Source organism: Uloborus diversus, chromosome 7 (genome assembly GCF_026930045.1).
Source record: "Uloborus diversus isolate 005 chromosome 7, Udiv.v.3.1, whole genome shotgun sequence".
Lineage (NCBI taxonomy): Eukaryota > Metazoa > Arthropoda > Arachnida > Araneae > Uloboridae > Uloborus > Uloborus diversus.
In genome coordinates this window covers 161325130-161348081 of record NC_072737.1, presented here as the reverse complement: position 1 = coordinate 161348081, position 22952 = coordinate 161325130, and the positions used below count along the sequence as shown (strand labels likewise).

At 35.8% G+C, this 22952-nt stretch overlaps 1 protein-coding gene across 1 annotated transcript in view; it reads right to left on the bottom strand.

Moving 5' to 3' along the window:
• Window positions 1–1058: 1058 nt before the first annotated feature.
• LOC129226965 (polyamine-transporting ATPase 13A3-like) overlaps window positions 1059–22952 on the bottom strand; it is a 103663-nt gene continuing 81769 nt past the window's right edge. The window contains 7 exon segments of the mRNA XM_054861594.1: window positions 1059–1190; window positions 2670–2875; window positions 5375–5499; window positions 8741–8861; window positions 11273–11426; window positions 14534–14626; window positions 17852–17996. Coding sequence (XP_054717569.1) covers window positions 1059–1190; window positions 2670–2875; window positions 5375–5499; window positions 8741–8861; window positions 11273–11426; window positions 14534–14626; window positions 17852–17996 — 976 coding nt within the window.

Sequence of the window (22952 nt, the reverse complement as noted above, 5' to 3'; positions counted from 1 at the left end):
TTTTTAACCTTTTGATATTGCATTGCAGTATCGCCCAACTGAATGCATTCACAGTATAGAGTATTTTTCACTGCTTCTACGTTGTACTAACAAGAGACGCGACGAATGTTAGAAGACCAAATATTGTGCCTATGTTTCAAATTCCAAAGAAAACACTATTGCAGTTCTGGAGCCAAACAAGCAAATTTAAACCCTCCAGTAGTTTATCCAGATTCGTGACTCTCAAGTTTTTGCTATGTGAACCACACTGATTTGCAAGACTCTAGAATTGCAAAGGCGTTTCCATTGGAATTTGAAACTTTCGGGCAATATCTAGCCTCCAATGACATTCGGCGTCTCTTGTCAGTACAACGAGATTTATTTTGTACTGCGAATGCATTTAATTGGCTCATACTGCAATGCAAATGCAAGAAAAGGGTAAAAAAGTTTCATTTCAAAGAAAAACTATTGTTTTTCTGGACTCAAATAACAACTTTGGATCCCTGTTGCAGCCGAACTAGGGCCTATGCAGTCAATCCGCTTTACCTGGGTTCATATCTAGTGCGGAATGACCAAAATCCAGAATTTTTTCCAGATCTGGGACTCTCAAGGTCGTGCCGTTTTTTAGTTAACCCTGCATCTGATTTTGAACATTTTTGCAATTGGAAGTATGCGTCTAGGACTAACGGTTGCGAAAATAGAGGTTTTTGCACGTTAAAACGGAACACCACACACACACACACACACACACACACACAAACACACACACACATACATATATATATATATATATATATATATATATATATAGCCCCTCTAGTTCTTTTTCTTGCGAGTTTTGTTTTACTTTTTTTAAGTATTTTTCAAATTCTATATAATCAAAAAAGAAAAATCTTTTTTTTAATTATTCGAAATGGCGCCCCCTGGCGAGAGCCACTCCTGCCAACCCCTAGTTACGCTACTGACTTCAATTGTATGTCTCAGTATTTTTACTGCTTATAAGCGTTAATAGCCTAAACTTGGATGGCTAGACTCTAAGCAGGATATACTTGAAACAGAATGCTTCAGATATCTCTTACTTAAACTAAAAAATAGAAAAGAACATTTACTTTTTCCAGTAGCTGTAGGTCATGCAATCGAATAAGGTTGAAGGAAACTCCTTCGATTGCAATATGGTATCTTCCTTCAGATACTGTGGGTACATAGATGTCCTAAAGTGAAAAAGGAAATTCCAATTAATACTCATACATTGTTTAGATACGATATATTCAAACATTAAATATGGTTATTAAGCTACGGTTTTTAAATAATATAAAAGTTCTATAAAGATGAGACAGCTAAGAACACTCTCAATTAAGTGATCTTTTGATCAAAAGAAGAATTGCTCAATCATCAATGAAAATCATGTCATTTATTCAGGAGCTACAGACACAGATACCCCTACTCTTTTTGCTTTGGGAGTTAATAAAAGGCTTTGTATTGTAGCAAGGGCGCCCGTATGCAAAATTGTTAGGGGGGGGGGCTCAGATATTTTTCCCATGGTTTATCAGGATATTTTCCCCATGGAAACTGATTACAGTGCAGATTCGAGTTATTAAAATTTGACATTTTTAATAACTTATTCATTAACGGCTGAAGAAGAAATGTTTTTACATTTTTGCAAAGAAAAACGTACTAAAAGCAAGGAAGTTCTAAATTCTAAGAGGGGGCTTGAGCCCCCCTTTGCCCCTCCCCCCATATGGGTGCCCTTGTATTTTAGGGTTAATGGACAAAATAATGTGTGGTAACGTCAAACTAGTAGTTTCAAAGCAATTTTGACCAAGCTTGGCGGCAAATATAAGGTATCGTACAGTTGTTAAACGTCGGCAACTAAGAAACCGATATTTTAACCTTAGAGGAATAAATTCATCACATTTCTAAAATGTACACTCTAGCTCAGGGGTTCCCAAACTTTCCTGATTTGTTACACCCTTTGAAGAATTACAATTTTTTCGCTACACCCTAGTTTATCCCAAATATATAATAAGGGGAACCACGATGGGAGGTCACTGTGACCTCCCAAAAATTTCCTGATATGGCAAATTTTGTCTGACGATTTGGTAAAATTATCATTATTCGTCGAACTTTGAAGTTCTTCTCGGCAAAATTATCCTTATTCGGCGAAATTTGGGGTTCCATTCGGCAAATTGAGAATTTCTCCCGAAAAATTTAATCTTGGGACACTCCTGTATATACATGGCCACCCCAGAGTAAGGCCCTTATATATACGAGCCGGCATCAGCTTAAGATCAGCCGTTTTGGATTGGAGCGCTTGTTTGAGTGATTGCCTTTTCTGGCAAGTTATCACGTTTGGTGATTTTTCACTGCGAGCAATTATTAACGGCACGTGAATTGTTTATTAAACAAAATATTATTGCTGGACGATTTTGCAAAATTCGTAACTTTGCTATGGTAACCCTAGTTGCGCAACAATGAAAAATCCGATCCAAAATGGCTAAACTTAAGTTGATGCGTCAGTCCGAGTGTCGCGGCACCCACTTTATGAAACCCTGTCTAGCTTATTTATGCTTATGTCGACTATCAGTATATATCATTCTAATAGTCGAAACCTTACGTGATTAATTAAAAAACAAAAAAATAATGGAATGCAATGAGAAAGAAAATATTTGATGATCTGAATTTTGTCTTACGTCGATTATACCGTTCTGAACCATGTTTAACTTCTCGCTGAATCCTGGCAACTTGGCGTATGTATATTGCACCTGAAGACGATTTTTGGCGTCCGGATGCATTGGATCTCCAGGTATAAGGGATGCTTCGACGGCGATGACAGAATCAAACTCTTCGATCATTCCACAGTCACGTGACACTGTTATGGCGGTCAGCAGGTTGTCGCCTGCGAATTATAATAAAATTAATTAAAATCCAGTTTCTCCCAGTTTCCAAAAACTTTGTTTTCACTCTCGCGATCTATACATTTAACAGTTAGAACAAGATTTCTGTAGTCTAAAATCTTGTTCATGCGGACACAAAGAAATGGATGCTTATTTACTGTCTGACACGGATTACATGGAAAGGTTAACATCCGGTTTATGGGCGGAAATGGACGCATCTATTAGTTTACAGGGGTTGTAGCTTGTTCGCTACGGATGTGCGCTTTTGCCTCTTAATTATTTAGACGAACTTTTGTACAATTGACAATTCGTTCACGGCAATCAATTTTCAAATCTAAACTATATTCGATCTATATTCTTACTACAAAATTAATTAATATACATTTTTTACAACATAATTTTGAGCTTACCATTTTGATTTTACATTTCCTGATGAAATGAAGAAATTATATTGTTACGCGTTCGGTAAAACTTCAAACTTTCTTTAAATGACCACACAGTTCTTGAGAAAGCACAGGAGATTTATTTACAAATATGTACAAGAAATATCGTTAGTAACTGCTAAATTAACCATAACAATTAGGCAAATATCAATTAACACCGTAAACTCAACGGTTACACACGTATTTACATTAAAATACGCGAAAACATAGCGCAAAGGCTAATACATACAATAACAGAGCTAACGGCTCAGACGAAATTCGGACAGTTTAAAAAGCAAAACTAAAACTTTATCACGCGCGGAGGCTATTTATAAATCCTAGAGAAGTTTCGACAAAAATCGAAATACTTCTCGATGTTTTCTTTTTATTCCATTCACAAATGTTTTCCGGGGACCATATACATCATACGAATGTTGGGGGGTTGTATATTTATAACAAGAAACTATTTACAGGTTACGTTACTAAGATAATTTTAGATGAAAAATAATGGAACAAACTCCAAATTTAGCGGCAAATTAATCACAAAAATAATTACTATTTATAGAATTTGTAACAATATTTTATTTTTGTTGTTTCCATAAAAAATCTGTTTGCTTCCAATCTTTTTCATCTTAGAGAATGCAATAAATTAATTGAGCACTAGTGACATTATAACGCATTTGCATAAAAAGCACATCGCTATTTTTCCTTCTCCCTGGTGGATTCATTCAGATGGAATCGTCTTAGCTTGGTCGATTGCCAAATTACATATAATCCGTGGTCAAACAGTAACTATTTACGTTTAGTAATTAGTTACGTTTACGAATGCATTGTAAATTATCTGGAGCTTTCATGGTTATGCGTAGATAAGCCCCTGTATTTCAAAGATCGGGAAAAATATACAAATAATATAAAAATGAATAAAAAGCGTAAAATGTTCATTTTTTTCTGAACCTGTAGTTGATTATAAAATAGCGAATTCTTAAGAGCGTTTAAGAAAATGCTCAAATTTGTTGTTGAAAGTCATTAACATTTTTTTTAATTCCTCCACCTGGGTTGATAGTCACTGGATTTTCGTTTTTAATGGTAAGCATAGTTGTATCAAAATCTTTGCACTAGCGTGTGTGGAAGGGGTCGTTTACTCACTACAGCTCTTACATGTATATAATCTACCGTATTAGAATTGGCAATATGTGTTCAAAACCAGAGGTTCTAAGAGATTTAAAACCCTTTTCGCTGGGATCTTAAATCTTTGTAATAGATTAATCATCAATGGCAGAGTGAAAAATAACTTTAATGCTTCTTTTAATTTATTTATAAACTGTGATTAAAATCTAACTCAATGGTGTTGTGTAGCACATTGCATACATTACTTCTGTTGCATGTTGAAATTGTACTACTACTTTAACTAAAAATGCATTCAAATTAAAATTCCTATAAAAAGAGCTTCGTATAGAACTTCTAATGAGGGTACACGAGAGAAGGCACATACTCTCTGTCTTTTTTTTTTCTTGGAGGGCGCGGTGGGGGGGGGGGGGGTAGGATGAGAGTGATGCAACTTAAATAAAACGTTCTCTATGTATAGTTTACGTGGCGACATCTATGAAGTAACTTGCTAACTGACGCGGTAGATCAAACATTAAGCAATATAATATGTATTTTTTTCGGAAACAAAACGGGCCGTAGAAATTTCAGTCCGTTTAACCAAAAAAAAAAAAAAAAATAATAATAAATAAATAAATAAATGCATATATAAAAAATATCAAACTGAAAAGGTAACATGACAAAAGGTAACATGACAAGATTCGACACATTTTTTCAGAGCAACAAAATGGCAACAACAGCAAATCCTGATTTCAGTCATTACGTATGAGTAGTACATTATGAATAGTATGACTTGAAATTTACAGTAACTGAAAATCAGTTATATTTTCTTACAGCATTAATAAGTAGTATAAAATTCCTTTTGGCTACGAATAAGACGGTCATAATTACTAAAAGCTGATAATAATAGCGTTTTGTCTTACATAATTACTATAAAAATGCACATACCTATGAGATTGAACTTAATTTTCTTACCTGTAACCATAACTGTTCTAATATCAGCATCTTTCAGAATTTTTAAAGTCGGAATTGTTTCGGGTTTTAATCTGTTTTGTAACACTATCAGTCCTTGAAAATCAAGATCACATTCCAGTTCTTCCCTGAAACATACAACTCATTAAAATCGAGAAATTTAAGTAAATATTTTACTCAACTTAAATCATTTTATGATGCACGCATGTGAAATCTTTTTTAAAAGATGAGAAAAAATAATGCAAATGAAGCAGTGAGAAGCAAAGGGATGTAAGTGGTAAAATTAAAAATTTGGAAATAACCAGTACAAATGGTAGGAGAACCTCTCCTCTGTCTTGGGGCCAGAGATACAGTGCTGGTAAGAAAATTGCATCACCCTCGCATTTTCACAACAATGGGATTATGGGAGAAGTTTTGGTCGAGCGATTAACGATGAATGTATGTGAAATTCTGCAAAACTTATGAAATAAACATTTAACAGCAGGAATCCGATAACTGTTTACGTAGATTGGGGCTCTTTCCGGGCCAAGGCGAACTGCTGACCCCATGCTCATTTTTCCATTTCTGAACCTGCCTGTGAGTTTAGAGAAAAAAAATACTTAGCCCCATGTCAATTTAAGTCTAAAGGCAAGAAAAAGGTTTTTAAATTGTTACTTACTAGTTTTGCCCTATGGCACGGAGCAGAATCAGTCTGGAAAATGACATTTGGAACTGAAGTAAAGTGATCCCGGATAGTAGGAAGCAATTTCTCCTCCAAAGGGCCAATATACACCTGAGCATTTACTGTTCCTTGCACAAAGTGAAGCCCACCAGCTCCATGATCAGAAATACATCCCCAAATCATCTGGGATACGGGATGCTTGACTGTGTGTTGAATGCAGTCGGGATGATATTCCTCTCCTTTGCGACGCGGGTGATGCAATTTTTTTTTTTACCACCACTGTAGTACTAGTAGACTTAGTAGGTGCAGCTATGCAGCCAGATTTTAAAAAACACTTCAATGAAAGTCTACCAAAGACCTTATCTTTAAACACGTTTTACTCAAAACTTGAAAATGTTCACTTATAACCCTTTGTTTCTTACTGCCTCAAATGACAAAATTGTACCACAAAAAATGATTTCTTGTCAGAAACTTTTCGATTCTAAATTGTGGTTTGCAAGACAAAATTGCAATATAGATAATTTGGTATTCTTCCAATAGGCGATCGTCCGTTCAAGTACTCTAGTTCCTCAATATGTGACACTACTTACATTACATATAAATAGCAGCTGATTTCACTTGCGTCATCTATTGAGTAACAACTTGTATATTACTTGAACGGTAGCTCGCATATTGGGAGAATATCGATAAAATTTTTACTTATGAAGTTTTTAAAACTTAAATGCTCTATCTCTATCGGGCATAACACTTTAAAAATTTAACTCTTAAATATTGAAATAGTCACTTTTCAAACACTTTTATGCAATTATCAATATTTCTTCACAATATACCGCTATAAGAAACAATAAAAAGAACGTATCTAAAAAGTGTATGTTGGCAAGGCTAACACCAAATACAGGATGAATGGTATGGTATGAGCTAGACTCTTTATAGGTGGAATTACAAAGTCAAGTTAACAATGTCACTTAGTAACAGGGACTAAAATAAATTAAAAATTAAAAAAAAAAAAAAAAACTCCGACTCTGATTTCCAACCTTATAATACGATGATTAACGCGGGTCGAAACAATTTTAAATTTTAAATTCATATTTTTTTCTAGATGACAAGGGAAAAACAGAAAAGGAAGTTCACCACATCTGGTAAAATTTATTAGCCGCAAACGTAGACTCAAGAGGGAAAAATTAAAATCTCTTTAAAAGCCTTTCATACATGCTAAAATAAATTGCAAATATTTAGTTTGTTGTGTTGACAAATAGAACGGGAAACAGATAAAAATTTAAATCTTTGAGCTTTTGTTCCCTTATCGGCCAACGACATAGAGGAAGGAAATTCACATATATTTCCTTACTTCTAGCCAACAATGACATCGTTAGCAATCACGTGAATAAAGGCTTAGATTGCATTTCAAATCTGCTAAAAATTGTCTGCATAATTCCAGTGCCCCCCCCCCCCCTCCAATTTCGCCGACACGAAATTTCCTTACCTCATGTTCTTCAGGTTCAATCATACATTTTGATATATTTAAGGGAGGAGGAAATTTTTAATATCGGCGAAACTAGAGGCAAACTATAATCCCAGTTCCACATAACATGAAAGTTCCAAATAAATTACATCAGATGCCGAAACATTTGTTCTTCCTTCTGATCTAATACTATCTTAAATGTGCCAGTATGTTTTCACTACCGAAATTGCGAGAAAGCGCTTATTTTGGAGGATTTTAAATAATATCTTCCGTAAAATAACACTCTCGATCAAGTCGCCTTTCAAAAAAAAAAAAAAAAAAAAAAAAAATGGTTCATTCGTTTAGGGACTACGGTGTCTACGGACAGACACAGATAAACATGTCAAATTTATAACTTCCTTCTTGTTGCGTCTGGAATTAAAACACCCTTTACTGGATCAAAATACAGGGTGTCTATAAATGATGGACCCGACTTTAAAAATCATATTTTCAAAAGTTCTCGGCAGAATAAAATAATTAAGGTGTAAAATTAAGGAGAAAAGTACCAAGTTTTTTATGAGAGATTCACCAAAAGTGAACGTCTTCTGTGCAATGTCACGTGAAAATATTTATGAGCAGTTTTTCTTCGCAGAACAAACTGTAAAAGGTGACAATTATCTTGACATGCTGGAAATTTGGTTATTTCCGCAACTGTTTGAGGACAGTCCCGATCTTATCTTCCAACAAGATGGAGCACCTCCTCATTGGTCTTTGTCGGTTCGTAGTTACTTAAACAATGTGCTTCCACACAGATGGATAAGCAGTGCGGATGACGATGATTTAACGTTATTCACATGGCCACCAAGATCTCCAGACTTAACCCCATGCGATTTCTTTCTATGAGATGACGTGAAAGATCGTGTTTTTGTACAGCCAATAGCGAAAACGCTCCCAGAATTGAAACAACGCATTTCTGCAGCATTACAAACCATTAACAGAGACATGTTAGAAAATGTGTGGAATGAAATAGATTATCAAATGGACGTCTGTCGTGTGACAAGAGGGTCCCATATCGAACATTTATAAAGTAAAAAAAAAACTTGGTATTTTTCTCCTTAATTTTACGCATTAATTATTTTATTCCGTCGAGAACTTTTGAAAATACGATTTTTTAAAATCGGGTCCATCATTTATACACACCCTGTACATTGATAACAAATAAATGTTTAGGAATGCATGATGAATATTCAGAAACAAAAATCGTCACCTTGGCATTCTAATCACCTCATCCCAGGTTATGTACTCAGGCAAAACTCTGGAACCAACTCCTATCACTCGAAATCCTTGACGTGTGTAGAATTCCAGAATGTCCTTAAAGTTCTCCGGTACTGAAATGGTTGATTTCACAGCATTATTAGAATATATTTTAATTTTAACAACAATGTTTTATTTTTTGTTACTTTTGTAAATGCAGACGAACCTGCTTATAACGAACCCTGATTAAGCAAAAACTCGGATTTAGCGAGGGAAGCTGAAATATGTGGTGGGTACGATGTTCAGTCTATGGGACTAAAACTCGCTTTTAACGAGCAATATTCTTGCGATTCGAAAATTTTCTATTGACTTCTGGCTCAGCTTATTTATTTTATTTTATTATATTATTATTATTATTATTATTATTATTAATTTTCTTTAACATTCCGAAGTCAACCGAAAATTAGAAATAAATAATTAATCCAAAGAACAAGTGATGACAGCACTTTTTTTTTTTTTCAACTTGTGTAGAAAAGAAACAATGGAAAATTATATGTGTATTGCTCAAAAACAATGACACAACAAATGGACATTCAGACAGTTCAAAGCAAATTAACCAACTTCTTTAGTGCTGTACAGAGATTAAAAAGATAAAGAAAAGTAACTATGATAAATTTCTATGATTTTATTTTTAACGAACTCGTTTTGTACGAGCACTTGGTTATAACGAGCAAAAATCGCGGTCCTTTTGCGTTCGTTATAAGCAAGTTCGACTGTATTTGGAATAGAGAAAGATAGTTGCATTTCACTTAGGGAGGACTTTTATTCTGAGTGTATTATCACCATTATGATCACATAAAATTAGTCCACAGTCCAAATTTAATACTGATATGTTTTAAGAATCTAACTTTTTTTCAAGGTAAGTCCAAATAAATAATAAAATAAAATAAAATAAAATAATTAAATATAATAAAATAATTAAATATAATAAAATAAATAAATTAATTAAACTAATTAAGTAAATAAATAAATATAGTACTTTTTCAATGAGATAAACGAAACATTATACCAGCATCTTTCTCAACCTCCCCCACTCTCTTTCATTATAATGAAAATTTTCCGATTTGGCCTTTGTAAATCACGGTAACCCTATTCATAGTTGATTACTCCATGTTTCTAAAAGTTATAGTTTTGTTTACGTTTCTGACTATATTCCTATGCTTTTTATTCACAGTAAATATTATACGAAAAGAACATTATTGAACCACAACTACATCATAATTCATAAAGAAGTTCTTTGAAAATATATCCATTCAGTAAGCAATGTGCATAGTTGTAAATCTTTAGTAATAATAAAGCTGGAAGAAATAAAACTTGAAGTTGAAAAAAATTTAGTAAATAAAATCATAATGAGTAGTGTTAAGAGAGCCTTTTTTCAAAGGTCCGTAAACCAACAAACGCTCGCAAACAAACGTTTGCGCAAAGAAACAAGAGGTTTTGTCCAGAACTAAACAATCCTACCTTCGCGTTAAACCAACATTGACTTTCTAGTATCTAATCAATATTCGCTAAAATAGCTAAGACAGCAAATTATGTCAAACATACCTTTTTATAACATTTTAAGCTGATTTCTAGAAACAAATTATACCTCGTTCATCTGATATTATACATAGATACGTGAAAAATAAATAAACGAACAAATAAAGTAGCAGCATCTTTTAAACAATGCATAAAATATATTTATTTCCATAAAAATATTCTTCAATCGCTTTCAAAAAGAAGAAAATATAACAATAAAAAAAATCTTTAAAATGAAAAACTTTATATTCAAAAAAAAAAAAAAAAACTGCTTGTTAAGCTCTGTTAAAACATGAGTGACTCTGGATTTCCCCTTATTTCTCGCTGCCAAAAATAGAATAAATGAATTTAAACTTTAGAATGAAAATAAAAACAAATCCTATTAACAATCGTTTCATAGTAAAAACCAAGCTTTGCGGAGTTGGAGTCCACAACTCTGCCAGTGCGTGCAGGGTCGGAACCGAAATCAGACTGGTTTTGGGGTAAAGGAGTCGGAGTCGAAGGCTCTAAAACTCCCAGAGTCGAAGTCAGACCTATTCACTTCGACTCCACAGCCTTAATAAATAAGGGGTGTTGAGTGAATAATTTTAACCAATAGTGAAAACTTTGAAGTGTTATTGTTAATCAGCTGATCACATAGCTGATCTTTCATATTTAAGTTTGTTACTTCGTATTACGTAGAAACCTGAATTTGGCGTCCTTGGAAAGCTCTTGATTAGAATATTTTGAATAAAACTTAAAATTCCAGGAATAAAAAGCATCTTTATGCGGGAAAATATCACACACGTGCAAATGGATTGATACCCCTAGAATTATGGTGCGTAGGCAGAAGGATTTGCAGGACTGTGCTTTAACCAGGGCTGACCGCTTGGCGCGCTCTAGCTCTAGTGTTACTCAATGGTTCGAATTGGCTGATGAATATGACCAATAGTATTACTTGGGTATGCAAAGAAAGCTATTTCATTACCTGTTTCGGTTCTGCTCAAGGCACAGACGAGCTCTGGTGCTCCTTTCAAGAATACTTCGAAATTGTTACTCCCCTGCGACTTAGCCACTACGCTCATCCTCCTCAGCAAGGACTCGAAAGGGAACTGTCTCACCACAGCGATTGCAGAAGCTGGCTAGACATAAGATCGTGAGTGGCAAAAGTGTTTCAGAAAATCAGCTTATATTATTAAAACTTGAGCGTACATATCTATGTGTGTACCTATGTATCTATGTAATCATTTACACTGGTGTGCAAAAATTAAGGACGAAATCGAAAAGTTAGCATATCAGCTGAACGAAGAGGCAGAGCGGACAGAAAGACCAATCAGGAGATTAAGTAAGGTGATGTACGGTAGCACATGCGCAGATATGCAGGCAGACGTAATGGGGGAGTGTCTGAGTAGTATAAAGCATGTTGTCATGGTAAGATCAGTATTTCTGGCAAAGAGATTGCACGCCGTATAGCAGTTAAAATCACACTGAGTTGCTGCCTCAGCGAGAAATGGCGAATAATCAATCTGTTAGACGACATCTGGATGCTTTTACCCGAGGTCGAATCATTGGGAAGTTGGAGGAAGGCCGCAGTGTGACAAGTGTGGCTGCAGAGTTCGGAATTGCTCACAGCATCGTTTCACGACTTTAGAGACAATTTCAAACTACAGGAACAGCTATCCGGGGGTTCAGTAGTGGTCGTCCACGAGGAACCACACCCGCAGATGACCGGTATATTGTCTTACAGGCCAGAAGAAACAGGCGGCAGACAGCGGGAGAAATCGCTAGACACACGACACAGGCGACTGGACGACCGATATCGCGTTTTACCGTGGCCAGAAGACTGCACGGTGGTGGTCTGTTTGCACGACGCCCTATACGGTGTGTACCTCTAACGCCTGCCCATCGGAGAAGGCGTCCTCTGTGGTGCCGGGAACACCGGAATTGGAGAGACAATGAATAGGGACGAGTACTCTTTACAGATGAGAGCAGATTCAGTCTGAGTAGCGATTCTCATCGCATACTCATCTGGAGAGAGCGGGGAAGCCGCAATCATCCCTCGAACATCATTGAAAGGGACAGGTATGGAGGTCGCGGTGTTCTCGTTTGGGGAGGCATCATGCTTGGTAGTCGTACATACCTTCACATCTTCGACGCAGGTTCAGTCAACGGGACCCGTTATTGTAACGAGATTCTTCTTCTATATGTGCGTCTTTTTAGAGGCGCTATGGGTCCGCAGTTCCTTTTCATGGACGACAATGCACCATGTCATCGCTCAGTAGTTGCCGAACAGCTCTTAGAGAGTGAGGAGATTGAACGTATGGATTGGCCGGCACGATCTCCGGATCTCAATCCTATCGAGCATGTATGGGATTTTCTAGGCAGACGCTCGGCAGCTCGTACCTTACCACCAGTAACGATTCGGGAGCTTCGATTGGCGCTGCAAGACGAATGGGCAGCAATGCCTCAACAACTCATCGACACCCTTATTCTCAGCATGGGCAGACGCTGTGAAACCTGCCTAGCAGTCGGGGGAGATCATATCCCCTTCTAAAGACCGGATGTTTCTTGCTAGACACACATCACAGAGATGTTTCGGCCTTCAGTCGCATTGCGCTCCATGCTACTTTTTCAATAAAGCTTCTTTTTATCCCTCTGATTTCTCTTTTGGTAAGTGTTGCTTACCTTACACATGTCCTTACGTATTGGGGATCTTACGGTATTAAATGTGTTGATTTGGAAAGCTTTTGTACAAAGTTATATTGAAAAAACCGTCTCGTCCTTAATTTTTGCACACCAGTGTATGTCCGAGTTACTTCTCCCGAAGGACCATGAAGAGTGAACTGACCATCGAACCAGGTATCGATGGATTCGTAATCTTCCGGTCTTTATGTTTGTCTGTTTAACATAATCCTCCGATAATAATTAGCGGATTTATCAATTAAAAACCATTAATTATGATTCTTGGATTTCGACATAAAATCCCTATTTTTCGAAGGCTTTTCTCCATTCAAATTATTATTCAATGCTTCATCTCAATTTTCCGCAAAAAGTGCTTTTATTAAAATTTATTGCGTGAAGAAAATCATTGAGACGAAAGATCTGTTGCCATTTTTTTGTCTCGAATATAAGCAAATAAAATTCTGGATTTTGTTTCGAAGGTTTTTCCTGTAATCGGGGGATTTAAAAATGTTTACTTTTTGGTTATTCTTCCGCAATCTGCCGCATAATTTTACTGTTTTTTTTTTGTTCAAGCCTGAGTGTTGAACATGCGTCGCTGGACATACGCTATGATAATTCCCTCGTCCAAGCTATGATAATTCACTCGGTATTGCTGTAGAGGAAGGCAGTACAAAAATAAAATCAAAGAACAGACGGACGGATATCAAAACGGTGAAGTGAGAACAATAAGCAATTCGTGATTGCTTAACAAAAATAATACTGTCAATTCTCGAAAACTCGAAGTCCCAAAGTTGCCGGCTAAAACATTCGAATTATTGGTAGTTCGAGTTATGGGAAGTTTCCAGAACAGTCTCAAAAGTTTGGGATCCGATGAAATCTTCGAGATAAAGGAACATTCGAGTTATAAGCTTCGAGTTATCGAGATTTGACTGTAATAATATTAACCCTTTTGACGTTTTTTTTTCTTGTTTGGAGCTGTTTAAAAATGATACAACACTTTGAGGGGTTTCGTGAAATTGTGACAATGAGGTATCTTACTTTTTCAACACGAAAATGTTTATAAAAAACAGCGGGACATATGGCAAGGGGAGGGGGAGGTGAAGTGACAATTCGTGACAAACGAGGAGGGGAGGAGGTTCATAAATGCTGAAAAAAGGTCTGACATCATTTATGTACTTTTGAGGGACATTCATCTCTGGAACGGGTTACTTTTACCGTTGGAATTTTTGCTTCCTGGTTTACCGATTTTCAGGTGATTTAGTTTATGTTAGTTCAGAACAAGTAAAATACAATAGAGAAAACATTTTAATTCATAGTTTTGTATTTTCTTAAAGTGCACTGACCGACAGAACCTTCACGAACAGCGCGACCTACAATTATTCATCTTAAACTATATCCGCGGAAGAAACAAAATACGCCCGATGGATTAAATGATAAGCATAATTGCAGTTTCATATAAAGGTAATAATTTTTGTAATATGCAAGTTAAATTGAAGCATAGAAAGAAAATATTGTTGATTAAACGTATTTTTTGACGAAAAGTTTTATCTAAAAAATGAAAATTTACCTGATTCGTTAAATTTGAACATATTGGATACACAATTCTCGGAGGTAGTCTTTCGAAAGGAACTTCGTCACCATACCTAGGTTCTTCTAAATCCTAGAAAAACACAGCAAATTTAATGAACAGGCAGCAAAATTATGAGAATACAATAATGAGGATTAATCAAGTACACCATCCCAGGCAGACATTTTAAAATGGTTGTCAACGTCATGATGTCCATTTTAAAATGTTTATGAAACTTTAAAAGTTATGTCAACTTCTCGGAAGGTTGATGCAGATAAATCACCATTTTTCGACATCTATTCAAAAAAAATAAAACATTCTTAAGTGTTGCATGTAAGTTGAGGAATGATGTCCATGTGATACAAGTAGTTGGTGTTTTTAGTGTTTTTGAGCAGATAGAGTAAAGGAACCTATATAGGGACTCTAAAGGAACCAGAAACTAGAAATACTGCCGTGCTAAGTACAGATATCGTATGTCAGTGGCTCAATTAGCATGGGTGACACCCGGGTCGGTCATTTGTGATGCCATCTCCCCTCCCCTACACAAAAAAAAAAGTTTTAATGTTCTATGCAAACATGAAATTCATACTATTTTCAGAAACAATTGCATTTGTATTGTAACGAAATTTTAAGTGGGCTAGCGCACAAAAGTCAATTTTCAGAAACAACTACATTTGAGTGGGTTAATGTACAAAAAAATAGTAAAACCATGAAAGTTTTTTATGTAACTTGCCCTAGACGCATGTGCAGGGCCGTCGCGATGTCGAAGAAATAAGGGAATGTATAAAATTGATGGCCTATTAATTAATTCAAACGTATCTCAAACACAATGAAAGATAATAAGATTCAGTTCTTTTTAATTTAAGAATTCAGTACTAGGTCTAAGTGACAATATGAACCTTATCCTGAGTAAGAATATTCACTTAATAAAGGGTTTTTACTTCCTTTTACAAAAAAAAAGAAGTATTGTATTCGCGAAAAATTTTCACTCAAAAATCGGCCTTAATTTCTATTTTGCTCACCTCCAAATGAATGCTGGGATTTTTTTTCGACTCGACCACACGTGGATATATGCCTAGGAACGTATAGACCACCGAAATATCCATTTTGACGATCCCCGAGTTAATTACAACGAGTTTTCTCATGACGTCTGTATGTACGTATGTATGTGCGTATGTATCTCGCATAATTCAAAAACAGTATAGCCTAGAAAGTTTAAATTTAGTACGTAGACTCCTAGTGGGCTCAAGTTGTGCACCTTCCCTTTTGGTTGCATTCGGATGTTCCTAAGGGGTCTTTTGCCCCCTTTTGGATGGAAATCATTGTTAATTTCGATGTAAACTGAAGTGGTGTTATAATTTGGCGGACACTTGGCGATATATCGCCAATCTTTTGGTTGGCAACAAATTTGGCGATTTTTTTTTTTTTTTTTTTTAATCTGGTTTCCATTTGGTCACTGTTGGTGATATTTAGAGAGTAAACTATTGAATCACTTTAAAATTGCAAATAATGGGAAAATGACATTAAATTGAAGTAAAGAGAAGTCATGTGATGCACACATCAGCTCGTTAATTCTATAATATGGAGCTGGAAGGAAGAGGGTTCGGTGGGTTACCCCTGGAAAATTTTTAAATTTGTAGTCTTAAAAATGCATTTTAGCTTTTTCAAAAACTTGCCATTCCCTTTTGGGTGTCACACGGGGAGGACCTCCCCCCTCGGCCCTCCGTTGTGACGCCACTGCGTATCTGCAAATCAAAATCGAGTCAACAGGTAACCTATTTTACCCAAGTGCAATGTTTTATAATCATGTATGGATGGAAAATAATTTTAGAGCTTCTGAAAAAGAGGCGCACGAGGGAAGCGTATGGAGAAGTGAAACATTACAATAATACCTTATTTTGAGCTCAGTTGCATCTATACGACCTATGCTCTCAGCACAGCAAAATACTATATCATTGCTTTGGCTCCTTTTCCGGAACAAAAATATCGAAATTTTGATAGATGGGGAGTTGGACTTTATCCCGGTGTTCTCTGAGCTTCAGAGCGGACTTTCATTCTAGTAGTATTCATAAAAACTGAAGTTACTTATGCCTTATACCGCACAAGGATGCAAATTAAAATAGAGACACGTGTGTCTTCCATATCAACTGCATACTTGCATAATTGTGCGATATAACAATGTTATCATTTTTATTTTTTAGAAACAAAGATCTCTTTTTATTGAAAAAATGACTCCTACGGCGATACATTACTTCTGTAGCAGAACATTATATTACAGCGAAACCCCGGTTTTACGTTTATCAAGGGACTGAGTTAAAAAAAAACGTAAAATACTGGACAATGTAAAATACCGGAAATAGATAGGAAGAAAAAATCAAATAGAAAGAAACTAAAGGTAGTAAAGATGAATCTTTTGAATGATACAATATCTATACCTCACGAAATGAACATTATTATATAAAGTATAACTCCGATTTAACGATACCCGATTTAACGATTTCCTCAATTTAATGATACATTTCACTCGTCCGGATTTGACTGCATTGAATATCTGTGCTTCTTGATTTAACGATATCCTTGATTTAACAATAACTTTTTCCAGTCCCTTGACAGTCGCTAAACCGGGGTTATACTGTACATCATTTTAGGTCATTTTAACACATTATTTGATAATCCTGGCGCTTAGGTTTAAAACAGTCCGTAATAGTGAATTGTTTTTAGTCATTGAGTTCAAAGTACATGCAGCATCTTTCAGGATTGAAATACTTTGCAAGCTTTTTTGTCTGGTCTTTATGAGGAAGAAATTCATCTTGTACTATTTGTAAGCTCTTCAATGCTATATAAAACGAAGGGATGTGCTTAACTTCCAGTTTTTCTTGTTCATCTTCATTGGTGGACGAACAGTCCACACGGACGGCTACGGATGGAGCAATAGCATTTCTGTTTCCATAGATTAACTTTATACAACGTGGATTATCTTTTAAAAAGCCCAAATGAAACACATTGCTAATTTCAGAACTTTTTTTTTAAAACTTCCCAGGAAAAGTGTAAGTATGCAAGGAAATTCATAAATAACAAACTTTCAATCCGGATTAAATTAACACTGTCAGTTATACGGAAAAACTGGGAACGGATGAAAAAAAAACGTGAAATGCGGGAAAAACGTAGATTTGGTGGACTTTAAATCGCGTTTTCACTGTATTTTAAAATTCGAACACCACGATTTTTTTTAAAATGAAACACCACATTTTTGGAAGAAAGGAAATATTATTATTTAGTGTAAAAAAATCGCATTAAAAAACATTAAAATATATTTACCCATCCGAGTGCTTCAAATATTTTCACATCCAGAGTGTGACCCAGTAATTTCCCTTCAACTTTGGTCAAAGAATGACAGGTTGCGATAGCTTGCACCAGTGGTGTATCCGGGAGCTGACTGAGGCGTTTTACAGCTCTTTCAAACCTGGAAGGATATAATATTTAAATTATCTGAGTGCTGTCACATTTAGTGCTGTAATATTTTAGACTTTTTACTTCCTTTTACAAAAAAGGAAGTATTGTATTCGCGAAAAAATTTTCACTCAAAAATCGGCCTTAATTTACATTTTGCTCACCCCCGAATGAATATTAATTTTTTTTTCAACCCGCCCACACATGGATACATGCCTAAGAACGTATAAATACCTGAAGAATCAATTTTGACGACCCCCCCAGTTAGTTACAACGAGTTTTCTCGTGACGTCCGTATGTACGTTAGGGTGTCCCGAAAATTTTTTTTTCCGTTTTTCTTAATGCAAGACCTCTCAAAATTTGCGAAATCGATCGTAAATTACAAAAATAATTTAAAAAATAGAATAAAACTATATCTTCAGGGCTCTACCGATCGTCAAAGTTTTGAAAAATTGTCATTTTTATGGCAACTGAAAAAGAAGTACTGTGAATAAAGTTATAAATTTACTGTGAAATAAAAGCTCGACAGCTGAAATAAAAAGATCGTGATTCGTAATATCAACACGAACAGAAAAAAAAAAGAAAACATATGGTGATTACTACTGTAAATGCCTATATGGGAATAACCCCCATTTCCGCAGTAGAATCGTCCACGAAGCTTGGCGCCACGTCTCGATTTGCATGCAACAATATGTTACTGACGACTTCGACTTTGTTTGGTTTCAACTTGCTAATTCCTTTTACTTGTTTCGAGGACTTTCTTGGCTTGACTCACGGGTGTTTTCTTCGTAGCCAAAGTAATTTTAATGCTATAAAAGTACAGTTGCAATTGTTAGTGTTATATGCCGATTCTGTTAGTTTTAAGTAATGAGTTCAAGACGTAGTGAGACTACTTGTGCTATACTGGGACCCTACAAGGAACTTGATGATCGGCAGCTACCTACTGTAAAAGACGTCATAAAATTTATTTTATTTGTCAGGAGGGAACAGAAATGTATGCATAATGGAAAGGACCCTTCCAGTTCAGATATATATACAATTGTTTCTGAAAAAATCAACAGTATTTGGACAAAAGCTTCAATTCCAATCGTAACTAAGGAACGAGTAATTCAATTATTAAAATTCTATTTCGAAAAGTACGTCAATTTGAAACGATACCCCAGAAGCAAACGAAGTGATAGTTTTGAAAATAAACTGAAGTGCGTTTTAGAGTCATCTGAGAAGCTCTTCGACGTTGCGGCTTGTAAGTGCCCTGTATTTGAGTCTTGTTTGTGTTTAAAACCTAAAAAAGTTCCCATCAATGAGAGAAGTTTCTTGTTGGATCAAAGAAATGACAGGAAAATGGTGATAAGAGGTGTCGGTAAGAAAGAAACAGCTAGATTAATGAAACAACAGCAGAGAAAACTTGAAAGGGCAGCAAAAAAGTCTTCTACTGAAAATAACGATTCTGTCTCAGCAAATTTTGATGACGATTCGATGCGTGAATTTTCTCCAGAAACGTATCCCATAACAGAGACGAATACGGCCTCTACAGGGACACCATCAACTTCAACTACAAACAGGAATACACTGATCTTGCCAACAGTTGCTAAGGTCTGTGATAGATACGGTTTGTCGACGCGATCTGCTGCTGCTGTTGATTCTGCAGTTTTAGCTGATGTCGGCTTGGTTTCAAAAGAAGATTTAACTCTAGTTGCTGATAAAAACAAAATCCACAGAGCTGTAGCTAAAGCTCGGAAAGAAGCTTCCAAAGATATTGGAAGTATTGTTATAAAAAGCATTTACTTTGATGGACGTAAAGACAAGACTCTGATAAATGAGAAAATAGGAGCTCGTTACCATCGCAAAGAAATTTTTGAAGAGCACATCTCAATTTTAGCAGAACCCGGATCAATTTATTTGGGACACACAACGCCAAGTCGTGGCACTGCAAAGGCAATTCTAACTTCGATTACAGCTCTATTAGAAGGTCAATGCTTGAATTTAGAAGACGTGATTTGCGTTGGATGTGACGGAACTGCAATAAACACCGGTTGGAAGGGTGGCGTGATTCAATATTTAGAGGAGTATTTGGAAAGACCATTGCAATGGTGTGTGTGTATGCTTCATGCCAACGAATTACCCCTTCGTCATTTATTCTTGACCTTAGATGGTTGCACTTTGGGTCCTAAAGAATATTCCGGACCTATTGGAAAACAGTTAGCTGGTTGTGAAAATAAAATGACATTGTTTTTTTTGCGCGGTGGATGATAATTTGCCTAATTTGCCGAAAAATGTGGTTGATGAACTAAGCACGGATCAAAAATATCTTTATGAGATTTGTCAAGCTGTATCAACTGGTTTCTGTAGTCCTGAGCTGGCAAATAGCCAACCTGGAAAAATGGCGCACTCGAGATGGCTTACTTCTGCTAATCGTATACTCAGACTTTATGTAAGTATTCTTAATCCAACAGAAAATTTGCGATTACTTGTTAACTACGTGGTCAAAGTGTACGCTCCAGTTTGGTTCTTAATCAAGCAAAAGTCATCTTTTAAGGAAGCAGCCAAACATCTTTTTCAAATGATTGTGTACTCTCGATTGTTACTCGAAAACTTGAAATCTCTTGTGTATTCTGTTATCGAAAGAAATGCTTTTTTTGCGCACCCAGAAAAAGTGCTGGTCAGTATGTTGTTTGATGATAGGGAGCACATTCGGGAGTTAGCATTACGAAGAATAAAAAAAAGCTAGAGATGCTGAAAGTAGCACTAAACGCAGAATATTTAAAACACCAAAAATTAACTTCTCTGCTAAAGATTATACGGAAATAATTGTCTGGCAAGAGTGTCAGGTTACAGCACCACCGGTTCTTCGACATATTTCTAACGAGATCCTTCAAATTATGGCAAAAGATAATACTCGACGTTAAATCCCGGTTATCACAAATTTGCCATTTCAACTGCGCTTGCGCACGGACATAGCTTTTTGGGCTTTCTGTTTTAGGATTTCGTGTTGCTTGTTTATATTTAGGTTGTGCTAGAGTCCCAACAAATAAATGAATGCGATTATAGAGTATTTTCACAGCGATTTCGGGATACATTATATGAAACTACGGATATGAATAACTGATAATCTTCATAAAGAAAAGAGAAAAATTACACTTCAATATTTATTGGTTTGGAAATTTTTATTTAACGTAAACGTAAAACATGTTATGTACTTCAAAAATGATCGGAATATTACAAATATCCGTCTTTTGCATATATTTTACGTTAGGCGTAAACAGCTTAGTATTATACATTTGTATTTAGGTTGAGGGTTCCGCTTTGTATTGGAAGTGATGCTGCAGATCGAGTACGCTCTTCTGAGGTTAAAAATTTGGCCCTGAAAAGGGCCTTTGTTTGATAGAAAAATCAGGCTCCGAATCCATTAATAATTAAGACGCAAAACTCAATCTTTACCGAGGCGTAAAAACTAAATCAAAGACAGCTTTGTAATTTCTAATTTTTATCTGTTCTTATCTCATATTAACAAATTTAAATGTTTTTCATTAGTTTGAGCAAGAGCTTCGAAATCGGCAAAGTAAGCGCGCAAGCGCAGTTGAAATGGCAAATTTGTGATAACCGGGATTTAACGTCGAGTAAAGATAATAGCTTGGAAATCGTTGACTTTCCTTGCCACTCACAATCTGTGGAAAGATGTGTTAAACTAATAACACAGGCTTCACAAAGTGTTACTAACGCTACTTCTAGAGATGGCTTCGTTAGAACCAGGTTGCAATCTCGCGCAGAAATGCCAAATTTTGGACACAAAATAAGTTTAAATTCTAAACTTTTGTCATTATTTATAAACTGTAGTTTGTTTATTTTGTTTTCTTGTGCTTTGTGTCATTAGTTTCTTAAATAAAATGCTTTCTAAACTTTATTTTTGTATTTTTTAAATCATATCGTTTAAGTCTGTCAAAAATGTGAAATATGCAAAACTTCAAAGAGCGGTAGAGCCCTCAAGAACGGTATGTCCTAGAAAGTTAAAATTTCGCACATAGACTCCAAGCGGGGTCAAGTTGTTCACCTTCTCTTTTGGTTGCATTCGGATGTTCCAAAGGGGATCTTTTACACCTTTTTGGGGTAAAATCATTGTTAATTTCAATGTAAACTCAAGCGGTGCTATAATTTGGCAAACACTTCGCAACATATCGCCAAGCTTTTGGTCGCCAAGTTTTGTCGCCAACTTGGCGACGAATTTGGCGGTTGTTTTTTTAAAAATCTGGTTACAATTTGACCATATTTAGTGAGTTAACCATTGAATCACATTAAAACTGCCAATATTGGGAAAATTTATCTAAATAAAACGTTTTCTTTGCTTCGGTTCGCAACAGACCTTGAATGAAAGTATTTAAAGTGTTTTTTTTGCTCACTCCAAGGCACTATTATCATTAAATTGAAGTAAAAGGAAGTCATGTGATGCACACATCAGCTCGTTTATAATTAGTACTTCGGCAAAACAGAAGTTAAGTAGTGTGGCTCTGATAAGTTGAAGCTTGACCTTGACAATGCTTATTTCTTTTTCGGAGATGTGCTGTTGGCGCATATCTGAATTAGAATACTTTGGCCCAAACTGGCGGTAAAAAAAAGAAAGCAGATAAACTCAACACAAGAAGTATAACTTCGATTTAACGGTACCAGATTTAACAATTTCCTCAATTTTATGATAGATTCCACGAATTCAGATTTGACTGCATTGAACGTCTATGCTCCTCTATTTAATACTCTTTTTAATTCAACGATAACTTTTCCCAGTCACTTTACAACCGTTAAATCGGGGTTATATTGTATTGTGAAGGAAGAGTTTTAACTTTTTTGAGCCACACTATAACTCGCTGGAAGAAGCAATGCAATTCGTAGGTTAAGAAACTCATTGGGGAAGAGTGATTATAGTGAGACAGGGGGACAGTGAAACAGCAGCAATATACTTTCTGTTTGGATATTTACA